This window comes from Mustela putorius, unplaced genomic scaffold, assembly GCF_011764305.1.
Source record: "Mustela putorius furo isolate JIRA1106 unplaced genomic scaffold, ASM1176430v1.1 tig00537227_pilon_pilon_pilon, whole genome shotgun sequence".
Lineage (NCBI taxonomy): Eukaryota > Metazoa > Chordata > Mammalia > Carnivora > Mustelidae > Mustela > Mustela putorius.
This window is the reverse complement of record NW_025422368.1, coordinates 23,291,918-23,312,323: the sequence shown is the minus strand read 5'-3', so window position 1 is coordinate 23,312,323 and position 20,406 is coordinate 23,291,918. Positions and strand designations below refer to the sequence as shown.

General features: G+C 39.9%; 1 protein-coding gene across 1 annotated transcript in view; it reads left to right on the top strand.

The window, feature by feature from the left end:
• ITPR2 (inositol 1,4,5-trisphosphate receptor type 2) overlaps positions 1 to 20,406 on the top strand; it is a 502,669-nt gene that overhangs the window by 98,670 nt on the left and 383,593 nt on the right. The window contains exons 6-9 of the mRNA XM_004776400.3: positions 3,576 to 3,674; positions 3,951 to 4,034; positions 4,327 to 4,473; positions 9,128 to 9,223. Coding sequence (XP_004776457.1) covers positions 3,576 to 3,674; positions 3,951 to 4,034; positions 4,327 to 4,473; positions 9,128 to 9,223 — 426 coding nt within the window. The remainder of the gene's footprint in view (positions 1 to 3,575; positions 3,675 to 3,950; positions 4,035 to 4,326; positions 4,474 to 9,127; positions 9,224 to 20,406) is intronic.

Sequence of the window (20,406 nt, the reverse complement as noted above, 5' to 3'; positions counted from 1 at the left end):
CCGATGCCAGGCTTGATCCCAGGACCCTGGGACCGTGACCCGAGCTGAAGGCAGAGGCTTTAACCCACTGAGCCACCTAGGTGCCCTGGAATTGGGATTTTTAGAAGATGTTTGTGTACTAGGGTGAGTGTGATGTGGCAGAAAATGATGACACCCTTAAGTTCCTTATTAAATACACAGCTTCTCAGAAGGCATCAGACTACATCAGTGGACTAGTCCCAGGCTACATGCTTCAGAGCATATTATCAAGTCTGATATTTTCCAAGTTGTTTAATTACGTGTGAATTCCCTGAGAACAGGGACTATTTGTTACACTTCTGTATTCTTTTTGCACTCATCTGTTCTTTTTATTTCTTTTGATTAGCATCTGGTCCATTGCATGTACAAGATTTTTTTTTTTTCCCCACCTTGGTTAGTCCAAGTAACCATTGTCAAGAATAAGACTGAAGACTTGGAAATGAGTGAATTAATGTTAGATTCTATTTGTTATTACTGTTTTTATGAACCCTTGCTGTTTAGAGCATTTTGGCTATATGGCTGATCTCTTAAAAATATATAGTAGAAGACTTTCCGGGTGGTGTTTTGAAATAAATATTACATATGGATTGACCCAAAACTTACAGAAAACTATAAGAAAATAGTAAATAAGAAAAGAAATAAGAAATAAGAAAACTGACTCAGATCAATGGATATAGGTGCAAACAAAAATATTCTTTTAATTGGAAGGACATAGCTAGAATATATCATTATATTTAGCAGTTCATTGGCCAATGTTTATCTGATGCAAATAAGAAAGACATTGTAGACCAGATCCAGTTGTTCTTTAAGAACTTGGAATATCAGGTATAGCACCAGCATGATGTGTATTAAGTCCCAATATTCATAGTATGGATGGCTGTGTGGACTTCCTTCTGGCCCTGAGAGTCGGAGCTACCGTGGTATCATGTGCGGTGATATCAAGTGTGTGTGTGTGTGTGTGTATGTACGTGTTTTGGAAGGGGATGTTGGACGTATGTTTATGTCACATTGACTTTTATATGTTTCTGCTTATACTTAATTTTTAAAAAATACTTAACCCATTTTGGTTCAAAGATAGAAAACAATATAAAGATACATTGCTTAAAGTCTCTTAACCTTTTTTCCGGCTCCCCAGTGTCTTCTGTCCCCTGTACCACAGTAAACTTCTAGAAAGATTTCTGATGCTTGTACTCTTCCTCCCTCACTCCCCCCTCCTTTTTTTTACACAAAGAGAGCCCAGCTCTGCCCCCTCCCCCTCTCCCTTCACATTGTTTTTTTACGGTATTCCCTTATCTGTGCATAGAGAGCTTCTATGATGGCTTTGCTGAGTCCCAGCACCAGCATCCGACTGATGATGGACTTGAAAAGCAGGTGATGAATAGAGACCAATCCTGTGAGCGGTAGAAGCTACTTCTGCAAACCTAAGAACAACTAACTTCCCTCTGCTTGAATAGTGAGCTTGAGGCTTCTTTATCATAGTTTGTGACAACAGAACTATGCGTGAATGTAGACTCCCGTATATAACCCATAAAAGCTTAATTTAAATTGGAAATATGAAATTATGTTCCTGAAAGCCTTGGTCTAGGTTAAGATACAGGGAGGAGAAGTTTTGTTTATTTTTATTTTCTGAGTCCTAATTTGTTTTTTCAGTTATCTGTCCAACTAATATAGTATAATACTTGGTAAGAAATATGCAAAGAGACATATTAGTTTTCATTTCTGAGATGGTGAGCAGTTCTATGTGAGAATTGAGCGTATAAGTCTTACGGTAATAAGTCTTTTTTCAAAAAGATTATTTACTTACTTATTTGTTGGAGAGAGAGAAAGAAAGAGAGGGAGAGAGGGAATACAAAGAAGAGCAGAGGGGGAGGGACAGGCAGGCTCTCCACTCAGCATGGAGCCCAATGTAGGACTCAATCCTAGGATCTCGAGATCATGACCTGACCTGAAATCAAGAGTCAAAGGCTTAAGTGACTGAGCCACTCAGGCGCCCCATACAGTACTAATTCTTCTAATGGATTGTAACAAGAGAAACTCTAGCAACTCTAAAATTAAACTGCTTATTATTACCATTAAGAAAGCAGAACTTTGGGGCGCCTGGGTGGCTCAGTCAGTTAACCATCTGCCTTTGGCTCAAGTCATGATCTCAGAGTCCTGGGATCGAGTGCTGCATCAGGAGCTTGCTCGGTGGGGAGCCTGCTTCTCCCTCTGACTGTTGCTCCCTCTGCTTGTGTTCTCTCTTTCTCCGACAAATAAATAAATAAAATCTTTGGAAAAAAAAGAAAGCACAAGTTCATTTCCCACAATTTGAGTTATGAATAGAAATTCTTAAAGATAAATTGGACGTTGTTAATGATAACATAAATGAAAAAAATCAACTTAGATTTAATTCTCTAGATCATTCTCCCAAAACCAACTAAAAATTTTTTTATATATGTTTTCTTTATTTTTTTCAGTAATTTCTACTCTCCTGAGATCAAGAGTTGCAGATTCTACTGACTGAGCCACCTGGGCGTCCCCTAATTAAAAAAACAAAAAAATATTAATTCAACTTAAATTTTTTTTTTAAATTTTATTAAACCTTTTATCTTAATTCCAGTATAGTTAATATATAGTGCTATATTGGTACCAAGTGTATTACATAGTGTAAAACATGCACAACTTTTTTTTTTTTTTTTTTTCCTTCATTTTTTTTTTTTTTATTTTTTATAAACATATGCAACATGGAGGCTTAAGTGGGTAGGAGAATAAATGAAACAAGATGGGATTGGGAGGGAGACAAACCATAAGTGACTCTTAATCTCACAAAACATGCACAACTTTTAAAAATTATTGTTCCAACTTAAATTTTAAGGCATTTAGATTTTAGAGAATATTTAATGAAAAGGTGGGCTTATGACTGAAAACTAGCAAGATAAATATTTTTACCTTAAACATTTTTTTTTAATTTCATACTGAACCCCAAAGTTTAAAGAACAATTGGATGTGAAAGATAAGAGTGAACTAGATGCTTAAGGACCAAACAATAAGCATATTTCTACAGGGTCATACCTAATTGTGCACTTCCTGAATCCAGATGACATTAGGATGTTTAATGTATTTCTGGGATGATGGGACATTTCAAATTTAACAGACTTGTTTTTAATCCCACAGATAACAGAAGTGAGTAACGCTTTCTCCTTGCACTTAATGTGCTTCTAATATATAGGCAGATTGATGTGGCAGGTGCTCTGCTGTGCTCACGGCATAAGATCCAGTGTGGAGGGGAGACATCCTATTTATAAGCATTAAAATAGTTCTTACTGAAACGGGAGACTGAGAAAAGGGCCCGCATGAGCTTTATGAATCCAGGCTGATCAGTACTGTGGAACATAATGACATGATCATTTACCAGAAAATATTTTACTCTAAGAGAAAAAGAATTGAACTAATATTTGTGCAGAAGCCAGACCAGGTGTTGCGTCAGTAACTGGACTTCCCTGCAGTTATTTCTAGCTTCAGATGTGGTACCACAGTTCTTCCCAGTGTCTCAGTTGCAACTTATTTCTAATTCCTAGATTGTGGTGGGTGATAAAGTTGTTCTGATGCCCGTGAACGCGGGACAGCCGCTGCACGCCAGCAACATAGAGCTTCTCGATAATCGAGGGTGCAAGGAGGTGAGTTCGGGAGGAAAAAAAATGGGTTTGTCTATTTTTATCATGAGAGGAAGAAAAGTCATACAGCTTCATTCGTTGTTTTCATGAATGTAATTGTGCTAATTAATATTCCTAAGATCTGGGTAGGTGGTGATTGCTATTTTTGCGTAGTATTTGTGTTGAGGTGCCTATCTTATTGGCCACAGTTATCTTTTTTCTCTTTTTTACTATTTGGAAGAACAATTTCTGGTACAAATGAAGCTGCAGTTTTATAATTTAACATTTCTTCATTAATAGGTGAATGCTGTTAATTGCAACACTAGCTGGAAAATCACTTTATTCATGAAATACAGTTCCTATCGAGAGGATGTACTAAAAGGAGTAAGTATGTGCTACATGGAACATTTGCTTGAAGAATGGAAGGTTGAACTTCTGGATGTAAAACCTGTGTATTCACTAGTATTCATAGTTCAGGAGATGTTTATAAACCTTGATAGTCACTACAGTGTTTCACTGAGTTTTCTTCTTTATAGTTTGACATGTGTACATAATCATTAAAAGCCAAGTAAGTAGTAGAAGGGCCCAGAGTATCAAAACCAGGAGAAATCTGCTTCTTATGTGTATTTGTTCTGACTTTTCTTGGAAATGCATTGTTCTCTTCCTATTTTCCTAGGGTGATGTTGTCAGACTGTTTCATGCAGAGCAAGAGAAGTTTCTGACTTGTGATGAATATGAGAAGAAACAGCACATTTTCCTTCGGACAACCTTGCGTCAATCAGCCACTTCTGCTACCAGTTCTAAAGCGCTCTGGGAAATAGAGGTGTGCAAATAATGTTTGGATTTTAATAAATATTTATATAAAAAGACAAGGTTACTAAGCTGATTATTTTATTGTTATAGACATCATTTATGATAAATTCATAAAACAGTAATATTTGTGGACTAACTTGTACCTTTTCATTACTGTGATGAATTTGAAATGTTGCTACTTCCTTTTCCTATACTCTCTGGGGCATCTCTTTTCCTGTCCCCTCTCTCTCTTTCATCTATTAAGGGAATGGAAAGATGCTGCCTTTAAAAATCCATTGTGAACTGTTGTCAACACTGATCTGACCTCAAATGATGTGCCTCAGATGGCATTGGAGTTATGATGGAACTTTCACTCACTTCCGGTATCAGAACTACACAGTCACTGAGAAGAACATTTGTTTCTTCTGGAGATGCCACTTTTATTGGCTGAAGAGACCCATAGTTAAGAATTCATCCATCCTTTAAAAAGTTTTTCTTAAATGTTGCCAATATGGTAGAGTAATTAAGAAAATGTAAGGTGTGGATTTTTCTTTTTTTTTTCAAAAGATTTTATTTATTTATTTGACAGACAGAGATCACAAGTAGGCAAAGAGGCAGGCAGAGAGAGAGAGAGAGAGAGAAGAGGAAGCAGGCTCCCTGCTGAGCAGAGAGGATGTGGGGCTAGATCCCAGGACCCTGGGATCATGACCCGAGCCAAAGGCAGAGGCTTTAACCCACTGAGCTACCCAGGTGCCCTGTAAGGTGTGGATTTTTCTTTGGTGTCTTTATATATGATGAAGGAGATAAGAGAGACATAATTACCTGTGAACAAGCCAACCTATGACGCATTCCATCCTGATTTAATGGACATCCAGACTTACAGCTGGATGGTTCTCAACCATTTAAAACCCATCACTTCCCCTTTATAGCATGTACTTTGTGATACTTCCTAGTTTTTTAAAATGAAATTTGTAGGTAATATTATTTATAGATTTACATGAGTAAAAATTAATAATATCCCTAAATTACAATTTAGAAAACATGAAAGGAAAATAATTTATAATAAATGATTGATAATAAAAACAATATGTATTTCAATATGTAAATAATTATTCTAGTAGATATAATATTTGTACCCACCTTGAATGAATACATTTGGATTTGAAAGGCAAGGTAGAAAATGAGGATCAGAAGACATTCTATGCAGGGGCACCTGCGTGGCTCAGTCAGTAAAGCATCTGCTTTCAGCTCAGATCATGATTCTGGGGTCCTGGGATGGAGCCCCTTCGTGGGTTCTCTGCCCAGCCAGGAGCCTGCTTCTACCTTTCCCTCTACCTCTGCCTCTGCTGCTCCCCCTGCTTGTCTCTCTCTCTCTCAATTAAATAAAAAAATCTTAAAAAAAAAAAAAAAGACCTTCTATACAAGTACAGGAAAATGAAAGAGCAGGGGTAAAAGTGGGCTTGTAAATATCTCATGATCTCGTGTTAGGGGAAGTAATAACAGAACGCACTTATTTGTACATGATTTTAAAAAAGAAGGAAATAAACATTAATATAGGGATAACAACACAAATTACAGACTCTTGAAACAGAAAATGAGGAAGTATGATGTTTATGCCAATGAGCTGAGCCTTAGTTATAAATGTAATATCAGAATGATTCTCTAAATTATGACATGGTTTAGAATAGAGATGAACTAGTACAAAAAGCATGTTTTCTAACTTGAAACCCTAGTGCATATTGAGGCATACTTTCAGTCTCTAGCATTCAGAAGAGACCTTATCCTTCAAGAGGATAGGTTTACAGGGAATTGAGAAAATCTTAGGAAAAACCACCATCACCAAAACTACATGATATTCTTCTAAGAAATCTGACAATGTCTCTTATCAGGGTGAAAGATAACTGGCAGCTCCCAAATAAAAACATAATTAAAATATGTATTTTTCACACCATAGATTTCTTATCATTGTGCTCTAAAGAATTCAAGAAATACAGGGAGAGCAATAATGTGAGGTATAATTTTAAAGATTTCTTAATGAAATATAGTCATAAAAAAGTCCTATAGTGACTTCCCTATACAATGAGTTCCCTTATTTCCTATGTCTCTGCCTACGTGGTATTTGGCTCTAAGTCTTTTAAAGGAATTGTGAGTCTTCTCTCTTATATATTTACTATTAGTTTTATAGATTTTGCTGTAACTGTATCACTGTGTTGTCATCCTTTCCAACAAGGGGTGTAGTCGAAATACTGTAACTACTACAGCCCACCAAGCAGTCATCATGGAGAGAATGAATCCATTATTTAATAATTCTGAAATAATGTCTCGAATTCATTTAAGCTTCCCTCTTTGTAGTGGATTTCCCTTCAATTATTGGACTTTTCATCTGACTTGTTATGAAAACGTTTTAATACAATTATATGTGAAAGTGTTACCAGTTTATATTTGTGGATGGTTCATTTGTGCAGGAGGCTTGAACGAGGTGGGCTGTGGGACATTTCTCTACTGTGTGCAGTATCAGCCAGTGTGGTCGAGGCGAAGAGATATTTGGTGTAGTAAATTAGGTTTCAATGTTACTGGAAGGACCGGACAGGGAAAACCAGGGTAGGGAATGCAGTCTTTTTCTTCCTTTTCTTCCTTCCTTTCTTTCTTTTTAAAGATTTTATTTATTTACCTGACAGAGAGAGAGATCACAAGCAGGCAGAGAAGCAGGCAGAGGGGGAGGGGGAGAGCAGGCTCCCCACCGAGCAGAGAGCCTGATGAGGGGCTCGATCCCAGGACCCTGAGACTGTGACCTGAGGCAAAGGCAGAGGCCCAATCCGCTGAGCCACCCAGGCGCCCCAGGGGTCGGTCTTATTGGAAGATCAGGCAAGGCTGAAGGTCTCACGGCTCCTCCTCTGAGCCCTCAGACCTCTCCCCCCTTGCTTCAGGAGGCTGCCCGAGGCACCTGCCACCCCTTTACTAGAACCTGAAGAGGAAGCGTTCTTTACTTTTCTCTGCTTTCCATCCTAATGGAAGGACCCAGAACCCTGCTGCTGAGGCTTCCCACCCCAGGATACAGAGAGAGGAGCACTTGGAGGGGTGGGTGGGTCCTGAGTGCCACAGACAACGTCCAGCCTGGGCTCGATCTCCTGTGACCTGCAGCATATATGGTATTTTAGCCAATACCCCATAATGCCCGTAGCATCCCTCTAAAATCACTGTGATGGATGAAAACACCCTCCTTTCTGTATGTCCAGTTGTCCCTTAGTGAGTTGTACCGACATTGCTAGATCAACTCTTGTCTCAGATAGTTCTTAGTCTGGGACCCTGGGGAGCTTCCGGTTCTGTGTGAACTTCTAGCAGCTGTACACAAAATGTGTGTGCGTGTCCGTGAGACAACCAATAGATTTGATCAGTGTGTCAGAGGTATCTGTGCCTTTGCCAAAAGTGTTCGAGGGTAGCTGGTGTGATTAGCAAAAGATTTGTGGAAGAAGTTTGATTTGAGAACTTAGAACTTAGCCTTGGAAGATGGGTAGGGTTTTGGCCACAGGATTTTTTTTTTTTTAAAGACCTCATCCACTTTGAAGTATTTTCCTAATTATTACATTACTTGAGCCACCAGGGTAGGGGAAGACCTAGAAGCTAGAGTCTAGCAAAAGCATTAGAAATTTTATATGTAGTAGCACACAGAATTTGAGGCTGGGGCAGGAGTCCAACCGGGGTGGGGGTCAGCATTAGCAAAAAGAAGGTAATCTGTTGGGGGAGAATAATAAAAAAAATTCTCCTAGTACTTAATCTTCAAAACAATTAAAAATCATTCTGCATGTGACGAAACTGGCTTGAAGATGTCAGATTACTTGCCATGATCATACCATAGGAATTGGCGGAGCTGGGACTCAAACACAGTCATCTTCAGACAGTAAAATGTTGGCTTTGCTGCTGCCCCAAGCCGCCTGCTTCAGAGCCTCTCCTTTTACTCTCAGTGAGCCTCGTGGCTCAGCATCTGGGGCAAGGCCACTTCCAAGGACAGGTATCAAAGGCCAAGGTATTATTTAAAAAGCACTTGTGGAAAGGGCCAATAATTAAGTTCATTGAGAGCTCCAGGCCTTGGCATTTGTGGTTCCCTCTGTCTGGAATGCTATCATCCAATCTCTCTACGTGACTGTTCCTTCTTATCCTGCAGGTTTCAGCTCACATGTCATGTCAGAGTGGCCTGGCCTAATCACCACATCTCAAGAAGCCTTCCCTAGTTACTCAGTCACTTGCTCTGTTTATTTCCTCATGGCACTTGCCGAATCTTATTTAGTGGAAGCTCTAGTCTTCTCCATTGCTGTGATCCTGTTGCCTAGAAGAAGGTGTAGAGTAAGCTTTTAATATGATTTGCTGAGTGAATATTTGAGGGACCGATGGGAGAGAATCCCTCAGCATTTCCAGTTTGGGCCTGGCAAGCCTGTCTCTTGGAGTAAGACTGTATTTACACATTTAAGGCCTGAGCATCACGTATGCACACACTGAGTGAACTTACGTCTCTTTTCTCCTTTGTGGGGGATTTTGTTTTTCTGCCATATCGTCCTCTCAGGCAAACATATATTGGATTTGACAAGGGAGCCTTAACAGGCAAACGCTTTGTATGAACTGTTGGCACTGGCTTGCCAGCAGCATGAATATCTTTGAGACTTTATTGTCGTTGCTCTTTTTTTCTGTAGGTCGTTCACCATGACCCGTGCCGTGGGGGTGCTGGACAATGGAACAGCTTGTTCAGATTTAAACACCTTGCAACTGGGAACTATTTAGCTGCAGAGGTAAGACTGATGGATACAGTGCTATTACATCTCTGTCTCTGAAATAGTGAAATAAGCAATTGGGTTCTCCAAAAGAAGCTGTATTCGTAGGAACAGTCATTATGCAAAATTTGATTATTGTCTTTCATGATCTGGATTGGCATATAAATTATTGTTAAAGTGTGAATATTAATCGAAGCACTGCAATAATTTTTGTCTTAAAAATTTAGACAACAAGGGGCCCTCTGTGGCTCAGTCGGTTAAATGTCTGACTTGTGATTTCTGCTCAGATCATGACCTTAGGGTCTTGGAACTGGCTCTGCATTGGGCTCTGTGCTCAGCCCCAAGTCTCCTTGAGATCCTTTCTCTCCCTTGGCCCCTCTCCACATTCATGGGCACGCTGTCTATCTCTAAAATAAATAAATGAACCTTAAAAGAAATGAAAACAACAGTAACAACAGAGCACTGGTGCTTGGTTTGCTTTAAGGTCAAGTGCCATAGAGTATCTGATTTGCATATTGTATGCTGTTTGTTCTAGACTTTTTTATTTAGCTTTGATCTTGCAGAATGTCTGCCTTGGAGACATGATCAACTCATTGTTGGTGTAGTAGAGCCTTGATAGTTTCAGTCATCTTCACTGAGCCTGGTTTCACTAGTGGATGACTTTTATTGTTCAAACCATTGGAGAGGAAAGGCGTTTCTCCCTGAGGCACTGAACTGTCCTAATACTGTTAATAAAAATGGTCAAAACAAATAAAGGTCTTTTCTTTCTCCACTAAAAGCATGTTGACAATCAGGTAGCTACGACGTAACAGCATAGAAGTTTTACAAATGACTTAATTAAAGTTTGGTTATCCAATGTAAAAATAATTTTGAAAATATTTGTTTTTTAGATGGTTGAAAATAGGGACTACTCATTCTACTCTCCTCAACTCTGTTTCTGTTTTTCAATTTAAGGTTTCCTCTGGGATTCAAAACCAGACTTGGCCTTAGGATTTTTAGTATCCTTATCTGACTTATGGTTTTGGATGTGAGGGAGGATAAGGAACTGGGGGGGCAGAAGTGACGAGAAAGAGGTGTGGGAAGCAGGATGTTTCTGTTAACGGGCTGAGCCCTGAGTACTCAACACCATTACCCTTTATATCCTATTAACCTGCGATACTTGTCTTCATAGTGCTTACCACTGTCTGACTCATTGTACATCTTATTTTCTCAACATTCTCTGTCAGAATGTATGCTCTCTGAAGGCAGGGATTCTTTTTTGTTTTTGTTTTTGTTTTTGTTTTATATCACACCATGTCCCCAGCATGTAGGGCAGTGCCTGGTACTTACAAGAGTTGATGAATATTTTTTGAATGAATGAATGAGTATGTAGAAGCCATTCAGGCTTCTGTAAGCTTAGAGGATAGGAAGAAGACTTTGGGATTTGTATCTGAGTGGCATTTGGAGCCATGTGTGGGCAAATTAGTCTCTCTAAGATCCAGTTTCTTCCTCTGGAAAATGGGGATAATCACAATATTTATATAATACGAGTATTAGGAAAATTAAATGAGGTGAAATGCTTGGCATGGCATGTGGGCCATGGTAAGCCTCCAGGAAGTGACGCTGGAGAGAAATAGGGACTACTCTTACTTTTATAAATATCTGACTTATTATTTATGAATCTGTTCAAATAAATGAAATATAGCCTTGTAATTTATGGCTTGTTTACATCATGAGTGTTTTGAGGTAACTTTTTTTGAAAAATAACACTTTGATGCAAAATTAAGCCGGAGAATCTTGTCTAAAATAAGAGAAGTCTATTTTATGTGGTGTAAAAGATAAGAAATTAGTATCAAAATTCTCTTGAATCTTTTATTAGTGACTCGCCCTTAATTTACTTTAATCAATGGCTGTTTTAACTACTGACATTCTATAGAAAACCAACATGATTATACATTATGAGTTTCTTAGTTAATTTCTGCAATTAAAACTTTATCATTGACACATTCAAATGACTGAATTATTAAGAATTAAATTGTTTATTAACTTTAATGAAGCTCTAAGACCTGAATATATAAAGGAATTTATTAAAAATTGAGAAATAGAAAGCAGCTCATTCCTTGAAAAGACTTTGAAAGACTCTATTCTGTCTTTAGAGACTATGACTTTAAATGCCAGATGCTATTTTGTCCATTAAAAAGTCTGGTGTACTTGGAGGAGCTCTTCTTTGACCTTTAATACTTGCGATAACATCTTTTTTTATGGCAAGGTGAGAGAAGGAGAATTAAGCATTAAATCATCTCTGAAAATGGAAAGCTAGGAATTTATTTTCTACTGGTTTTAACTAGTAAAATAGAATGGATACTTCTGTGTAGTGTTCTACCATCAAAAGAGAAATCTTAGCCTCAAAATACTGGCATCCATAGGTTAGGGTTTTATATTTCATTTGTTGTCTAAGGTCCGGTAAGATCCTGGTATAGTCACATCACAGGATGTGTGTGTCCTACTGGTGTGAAAGTGTTTACAGGTGTGGCAAAATCAGTAACTGTCGTCGTCATGTGGTAAAAGATTGCTATCCAGTTCTAGTTCCGCAATAGGTGAAATTAGCCTCTGACAACAGTTAAAACACAATGCTTATCCTTTTATTATTTTGCTTTTTAAAAATGCCTAGGTCTTTAATTTCAACTCATTCCCAACAATTGGATCTGCAACTTCTTAGCTTTATTTATTTTCTCATATTATATACTTATTCAAAGGAGAGAAAAGGCTCTATGGCTTTTATTTTACTTTTTTTGTTTTATCTTTAATATCTAGATGCTTCTTAAAAAAATAAGACACACATTGTAGGAAGTTGAAAATGCAAGAGTTGGGAATAATTATTTTTGGAATTCAGAGCAGCGGCAGACACCCTCCTTCAGATTTCACATCATCTTTAGTATATGCTTTTTAAGTGATTGATAAGTGCAGAGCATGATGGAGAATGCTGCAGGGAGAGAAGGAAGCAGGGCGGTGAGTCTCTGCTCTCAAAGAGCTGACCTGGTTTGGGAAATGGAAGACGGTCTACAGTGAATGGCCACGGGATGGTCAGCGGTAGGATCATGTCAGGCTGATTCTGTGTTCAGGGGGAGCTAGGTCAGCAGGAAATTAGCCAAAGAAGACTCTTGCTTGTGGTGAACTTGTCCCTGGTTCTCCAAGAAAGGAATAAACGCAGGTGGGTAGAGAAACAAAAGGACAACCAGTGTGGAAGTTGCCACGAAGACACAGACAGGGTTGTAGAATGTCCACATCACAGGCAAACAATGAAAAAAGAGCAGCCTGGCTCAAGGAAAGGGGGTCTTTTTTTTTTTTTTTTTTTTAAGGAAAGGGGTTCTAAAAGGAATTACTGAGTGACAGATCCCTTTGCTTAAAGATTTAGGTTGAAAGGTTTGGGTTTGATCTAATCCGTAGGAGGAATAAGGTTTGAAGTAGTTACCTTTGGGGCTGAGGCTGGATGGGTATTTGTAAACATTTGGTAGACACCGGTGATGTCCCTAGAAAATCTAACTTCTGTCCTTGAGGAGCTCTCAGTACAGTGTGATAGGTATAGTATAGCAATAGGAACAGTGATGTGCTTATGGGGCGGCATTAGGTGCCTGGGAGGAATGGTCAGGAGTCTGGAGAAGGTGCTGCTTGGTGGATGGGTAAGGCAGGTGTGTGTGAGGGGGAGAGCACATGTTCAGGCAGTGAGGACGGCATTTACAAAGGGAAGGAGGTGTGTGCTGTTGTACAAACTAGTTTCATGTGGCTAATACACATGTGGATCACACAGAGGCTGTGTGTGAGATTGGGAGTGGTGCTGGAAGGTGGCCGGGGAGTAGTAGGGCCAGACATGTAGGGCAGCTGGTTTTTTTAGGCCATATTGTTAAACTAAGGAGAATTGGTTTTATTTTTAAAGCATAAAGAGCAGCGTTCTAAATAAACTTGTGTTTAAGGACAACCACTCTAGAATTGCCTTGGCATATGTTGGTTCTTTTAATTAAAATAAATACCATTAAAATGAAAAAGTCAGTTTGTCAGTTACACTAGCCACATCTCAAGTGGCTCAGTACCTTCAGGGTGTTGGAGGGTGCAGATACGGAACATTTCCATCAGCACCAGGAAAGTTTCAGTAGACAGAGCTGCTCTGGAGCCTTAGCCACTGGAAGGGATTGCCTCTGAGATGGGGAGCCCGGAGAGGAGATAGAGGTCCGATACCTTCAGGGAATGTTGAGGATTTGAACTGAGGGAGTGGCATTGGTCATGGCAAGAAGGGAAGACATTTTTCAGACATGGAAGCAAAAGAGTCGTAATCCATAGAATGTTTTAGGTGAAAGAGTTGGAGGATTCTGGCTTTGGAGAACTGGTGATGTCATTCACCAATTCAGGGAAAATGGGAAGGGGTGCAGCACGGATGAGGCAATAATCCATTCAGTTTTGACTCTGTTTGATTGGAGGTGCTATAAAATGCCCAGGTGAAAATGCCTGATAGGCACAGGGTTCGCATCTTCTAGAAGTTTGGGGATTGGCTCAACTGACAAGCATCAGCATGGAGGAGATCATCAGGCATTATGAGGAGAGTGAGAAGGTGTTTGATGCTGAAACTGTGGGGAACATCATCTTCCAAGGGTGGACGACAGACGGGGAGCCTGAGAAGTCAGAGAAACCGCTAGAAAATCCGATGGGTTGAGTCACAAATGTCAAGCAAGGGAGGACAGAGTTTCAAAAAGGAGAGAGTGCTACCCGAAAGGTCTGGAACACACTGTATTTGTGGCATTTGGCAAGAACACAGTCATTTGTGATGGAGAGCATTTTTCGTGGAAACCAGAATCCAGAGGGCAGAGGAATGACAAGGAAGCCAGGAAGCAGAAATAAGGGTGGACTGACTTTTCATATCAGGGCTTTGAAGGAGCAGGAACAGTAATAAAGGGAAAACAGTCCTATTAGATAAGTTTTTAAAGGTATATTTAAAAAAAATACATATAAGATGAGAACAGAGCCGTTTTTGCCTTAAAGGGAAGTTCCTGTCAGAAGACCAGGATCTGGCTGTGCATTCCCCTTTTCCCTCAGCCTTTCCATTCTCAGCACACATACTGATAATTTGAAATATTATTTTAATGTGCCTGAGGCATTTCTGGTAAATTGGATTATGTAATTCTTGAATTGCCTTTGAGGGTATGGTGCTTATATTGGCCAGTGTGGCAAAGAGAACCTAGTGTAGTGGGGGGAAAAAATCCCATGTATACTGCTCACAATCTATCTGACCTAAAGCAAATATTTAACTTCTCTGAACCTCAGATCCCTTGTGTGTAAAGAAGATGATAGTATATATTACATGGGATTATTTTGGAATTAGGGAAGATACGGAGTGTTCAACACCTCGCACATAAAATATATTCAGTAATTCTGAAGTCCCCTCACTTCCATTGAGAAGGGGACAAAAAATGTGGAGTCGCGTTGTTTATTATTACTTTCACTACTTCTACTGTTATTATGGTTACAGTTTTTATCCAGCACTGGTATTTTTTGGCAAGCCAGGTAACTGAAGGCGGTGGGGGGTTGGAATTCAGGGGTTCATCACTGGTTACCTTGTACATGGGAGATATATTCAGTAAATACTAGATAATCTAATGGATGAATCAGGGAGAGAGCCTGAGGCTGTAAATCCAATCCTTTTACTTTATAGAAAAGGAAACAGGTTCAGAGAGGTGATTCACTTTGTCCAAAGTTCAAACACAAGGTAAGGACAGTCGGGTTCAATGGCAGGCTTGTGTCGCTTTATCTACCCCAGTGGTTCTTAGCCTGGGGTGATCCTGTTGCCCAGGGGCTATATGACCAGGTCTGGGGGCATTTTTAATGTCAGAACTGGGGAGAGGGAGCTACTGGCATCTGGTGGATAGAGGCCAGGGGTGCAGAGAAACATCCAAGCACGGGACACGGGATAGCCACTACAACAAAGAATGGTCTGACCCAAAATGCTGGTAGTGCTGATATCGAGAAACCCTGACTCATGTTACACCAACATGGCAACACTCATTTACTGACTGCGTACTAGGTGGAAGCACCATTTTGATTTCATGGAAGCAACGGAGTTGTGAAGAGGTGATACCGTGAAGATAACCAAGGTGATGAACACTTGGTCCTTGTCCTTTGGGAGTTTGCAGTGTAGAGAAGGACATTCATTTAGTCACTGGGACATCTCCTTTGCAATGATTTCCAGCATGCGTGCATATCTGAGAGCACCAATTTTGTGTAATGTTTAAATTATGGCCATGTTAAAGCTTACAGTGAGTTTAAAGGGCTGCGATCTTAAATCTAAGCACAAAGGAGAAAAGAAACCCTCAAAATTTTACTTATACATATACTTCTTAAACATGATATTCTAATTTAACTCATACTTACAGGGAGGCCAAGTTTTCCAGAAAAGTGTAATGAGACTATTGTTTGTGGAGAAATGAAGGGGACACTATCCAAAGGAAATTAGACTGTTTCATATGCTGATGCTTCTGTAGTCTAATTATAGAGACAAAGCACGTAAATGGCAAGCTATTTAAGAATAGCACTATAGGAGGAGTCAAGATGGCGGAGAAGTAGCAGGCCGAGACTACTTCAGCTAGCCGGAGATCAGCTAGATAGCTTATCTAAAGATTGCAAACACCTGAAAATCCATCGGCAGATCGAAGAGAAGAAGAACAGCAATTCTGGAAACAGAAAAACAACCACTTTCTGAAAGGTAGGACCGGCGGAGAAGTGAATCCAAAGCGACGGGAAGATAGACCCCGGGGGGAGGGGCCGGCTCCCGGCAAGCGGCGGAGCAACCGCGCACAAAATCAGGACTTCTAAAAGTCTGTTCCGCTGAGGGACATCGCTCCAGAGGCTACCCGGGGCAAAGCCCACACGGGGTCAGCGTGGCCTCAGGTCCCGCAGGGTCAGAGAAGGATCGGGGGTGTCTGAGTGTCGCAGAGCTTGCGAGTATTGGAACGGGAAAGCCGGCTACAGAGACAGAGCCGACAGTAAGCTCGCAGCTCGGGGTGACCTTGAACCTGGATTGGAAGAATAAATATTGTGAAAATGTCTATGCTACCTAAAGCAATCTACACATTTAATGCAATTCCTATCAAAGTACCATCCATCTTTTTCAAAGAAATGGAACAAATAATTCTAAAATTTATATGGAACCAGAAAAGACCTAGAATAGCTAAAGGGATATTGAAAAAGAAAGCCAACGTTGGTGGCATCACAATTCCGGACTTCAAGCTCTATTACAAAGCTGTCATCATCAAGACAGCATGGTACTGGCACAAAAACAGACCCATAGATCAATGGAACAGAATAGAGAGCCCAGAAATAGACTCTCAACTCTATGGTCAACTAATCTTCGACAAAGCAGGAAAGAATGTCCAATGGAAAAAAGACAGCTTCTTCAATAAATGGTGCTGGGAAAATTGGACAGCCACATGCAGAAAAATGAAATTGGACCATTTCCTTACACCACACACGAAAATAGACTCAAAATGGATGAAGGACCTCAATGTGCGAAAGGAATCCATTAAAATCCTTGAGGAGAACACAGGCAGCAACCTCTTCGACCTCAGCCGCAGCAACATCTTCCTAGGAACAACGCAAAAGGCAAGGGAAGCAAGGGCAAAAATGAACTATTGGGATTTCATCAAGATCAAAAGCTTTTGCACAGCAAAGGAAACAGTTAACAAAATCAAAAGACAACTGACAGAATGGGAGAAGATATTTGCAAACGACATATCAGATAAAGGACTAGTGTCCAGAATCTATAAAGAACTTAGCAAGCTCAACACCCAAAGAACAAATAATCCAATCAAGAAATGGGCAGAGGACATGAACAGACATTTCTGCAAAGAAGACATCCAGATGGCCAACAGACACATGAAAAAGTGCTCCATATCACTCGGCATCAGGGAAATACAAATCAAAACCACAATGCGATATCACCTCACACCTGTCAGAATGGCTAAAATCAACAAGTCAGGAAATGACAGATGCTGGCGAGGATGCGGAGAAAGGGGAACCCTCCTACACTGTTGGTGGGAATGCAAGCTGGTGCAACCTCTCTGGAAAACAGCATGGAGATTCCTCAAAATGTTGAAAATAGAACTGCCCTATGACCCAGCAATTGCACTATTGGGTATTTACCCTAAAGATACAAACGTAGTGATCCAAAGGGGCACGTGTACTTGAATGTTTATAGCAGCAATGTCCACAATAGCCAAACTATGGAAAGAACCTAGATGTCCATCAACAGATGAATGGATCAAGAAGATGTGGTATATATACTCAATGGAATACTATGCAGCCATCAAAAGAAATGAAATCTTGCCATTTGCGACAACATGGATGGAACTAGAGTGTATCATGCTTAGCGAAATAAGTCAAGCGGAGAAAGACAACTATCATATGATCTCCCTGATATGAGGAAGTGGTGATGCAACATGGGGGCTTAAGTGGGTACGAGAAGAATAAATGAAAGAAGATGGGATTGGGAGGGAGACAAACCATAAGTGACTCTTAATCTCACAAAACAAACTGAGGGTTGCTGGGGGGAGGGGGTTTGGGAGAAAGGGGTGGTATTATGGACATTGGGGAGGGTATGTGTTTTGGTGAGTGCTGTGAAGTGTGTAAACCTGGTGATTCACAGACCTGTACCCCTGGGGATAAAAATATATGTTTATAAAAAATAAAAAATTATATTAAAAAAAAAGAATAGCACTATAAATATAGTGCTATTTTGTTTTAGGGAATTCAGAATTCATTTTGGAGAAATATACAGTGCTAGAAGCTCATGGACAAAATGTGGAAAAAAAGTATTTAATTGTGAATTAGAGAACGAAGCCATTTGTGGCTTTGTCAGATAATGCCTTCCAGAACACTTACAGTGCTGTAAGGTTAAGTTGTCTTCTGTGATGTCAGTTTCCTTGGGCCATACAAGGGAGAAGGTACCATGAGGGGAAGGAGCGCAAACAGCCATGAATTTTTGCCGTTTATACACTGCAGGGTTGTAAGTGCACTCATGGCCATTTGCCCTGGATCTTTTACTTGTATTGCTGTACTGGTGCAGGAAAATTCACAGCCATATCAATGGGAGGGACAGGACTTTTATCACATTTTGAAGGGGATAATACAGGAATCTCAGGAAACCATTCTTCTCTAGTCATGGGAGCAATTCTAAATCAAGTATCACAGTTTCTGATCTACTGCTTCTACATTTTCTTTCTTGGGATATTATTAAAGCCATAGGATCCTTCCCAGAGCAAGATAGATCGAACAGTGCAAGTGATTTTGTTAAAGATATCATTACACTTTCAAAGCCAACTAGCTTATTTGTAGATGGGCCAGACGTCCACCAGATGGCAGTAAACACTTATTTCCTAACGATGCAATGGATTTTGGATTTAATTAATTAGTAAAAAACTTGGTACTCAAGAACCTGTACATTGGTATAGAATCTTATGAATATTAGGTTTATAGTTTTGAATACCTCTGTGTTTAGTTTTCCATGCACTATATCAGCCATAGTTGGTGGTTTGTATGTTTGCGTATACATATATATAAATAAATATGATGGAAGAACACACAAACCAGGCCTTCCACACACACACATAAATACTATATATCAAAATATAAATTGCGCTGGCACATATAAGCACTTAATGAAGGTTATTTTTTACCTTCTTTTCTTTTCTAGAGTTGTCGGTCAGAATAATAGATTGTCTGAAATGTCAGGCATTGGAGACAAGAACATATACATATATAATTATTTGAAAAAATATACAAGTGATGATTTTAATGTTATATATCATCAAAATTGGTCAAAACACATTTCCTCATAAAAACCAACATTTTTGTTTTAAGAAAATGAGCCTATATTGTGGACTTGGGAGGGGTCTGTCTGCTTCTTACTATTGTGTTAGGTGAAAGTTGTACTTGTCTTTCATTTGATTGTGGCACAATCATGGTTTTCACTGCCTAACTATTTAGGGTATTTCTCTGTGCCTCTCTCTTTCTTTGCCACTTCTCTCTTCTGGCTTGTGACATTCTCTCCTTGACTTCTTCCTTTGGCCATTCAAATGAGGGCTCCCTTCAGGAGTTTGTACTGGGTCTTTGGTCTTCATAGTCTCCCTGTTATTCACCCCCACGGCTGCAGTGGGCCAGGAATTTGATCTCAGATATCCCACTGCCATTGCAACTCAATAAATATGTCTATGATTGAATCTTTTCTCTATCAAACAGTGCATTTTCTTAGTGAAATGTTGAAAACCTGCATCGTGGCAAACATACTTTTCTGTCTCAGTTTACACATTCTAATTCTACTGACTGTGTCTCCATGCCATCTTCTGCATTGGCTTTTTCCTTTATTCGGCATGATTATTTTTGTCAGGGCTCTGCTGCCTTCCTAGAACCAACTCGCTTGGTTTCTTTGCCTCTTTCATCCCTTTTCTCCATCTCCTACTAACTATGGCCAGTCGAGGATTTTTTTAATGTAGTGTTTTTGCAAATGCTTCCCCAGTAATATTCAAAATCTTTCTGAAGATGTAAACCCATTAGTTTATGGCTTAAAAGACCCATTGGTCTGGGCTGACTTGGATCCACCTTGGATCACACCCCTCCTCTTTATGGAGGCAGGAGGGATGTAACATGGTATTGTAACCAAAGGATGGAGTTTTGGAATCATAGGATCTGTGCTTCTGAGTGACCCTACCACTCACCAGTGGTATGACTTTGTACAGAAGACTTCACTTGAAGTGCCCCAGGGGCCTCATCTATAAAGTGGGGTGAAGAATCCCTCCTACGAGGGGGTGCCTGGGTGGCTCAGATGGTTGTGCGTCCAACTTGGATTTTGGCTCAGGTCATGATCTCAGCGTTTGTGAGATTGAGCCCCGAGTGGAGCCCCATACTCCAAGCTCAGCAGGGGGAGTCTTCTTGAGATTTTTTCTCTCCCTCTGCCCCCCAGCCCCATGGGCTGGCTCTTTCTCTCTCTAAAACAAACAAATAGACTTTTTTTTTTTTAAAGAAAGGTATCCCTTCTAATAGGACTGTAAGGGGAAATGAATTAACCTTTAAAAGCATATAAAAATATTTCATAAATGATGTTAATGGGTCTTTTCTGAACATGTGTCATTTTCTCATCTCTGTGCTGCCTATGTCCTTCCCCCGCACTGCCTGTGTCCTTTACT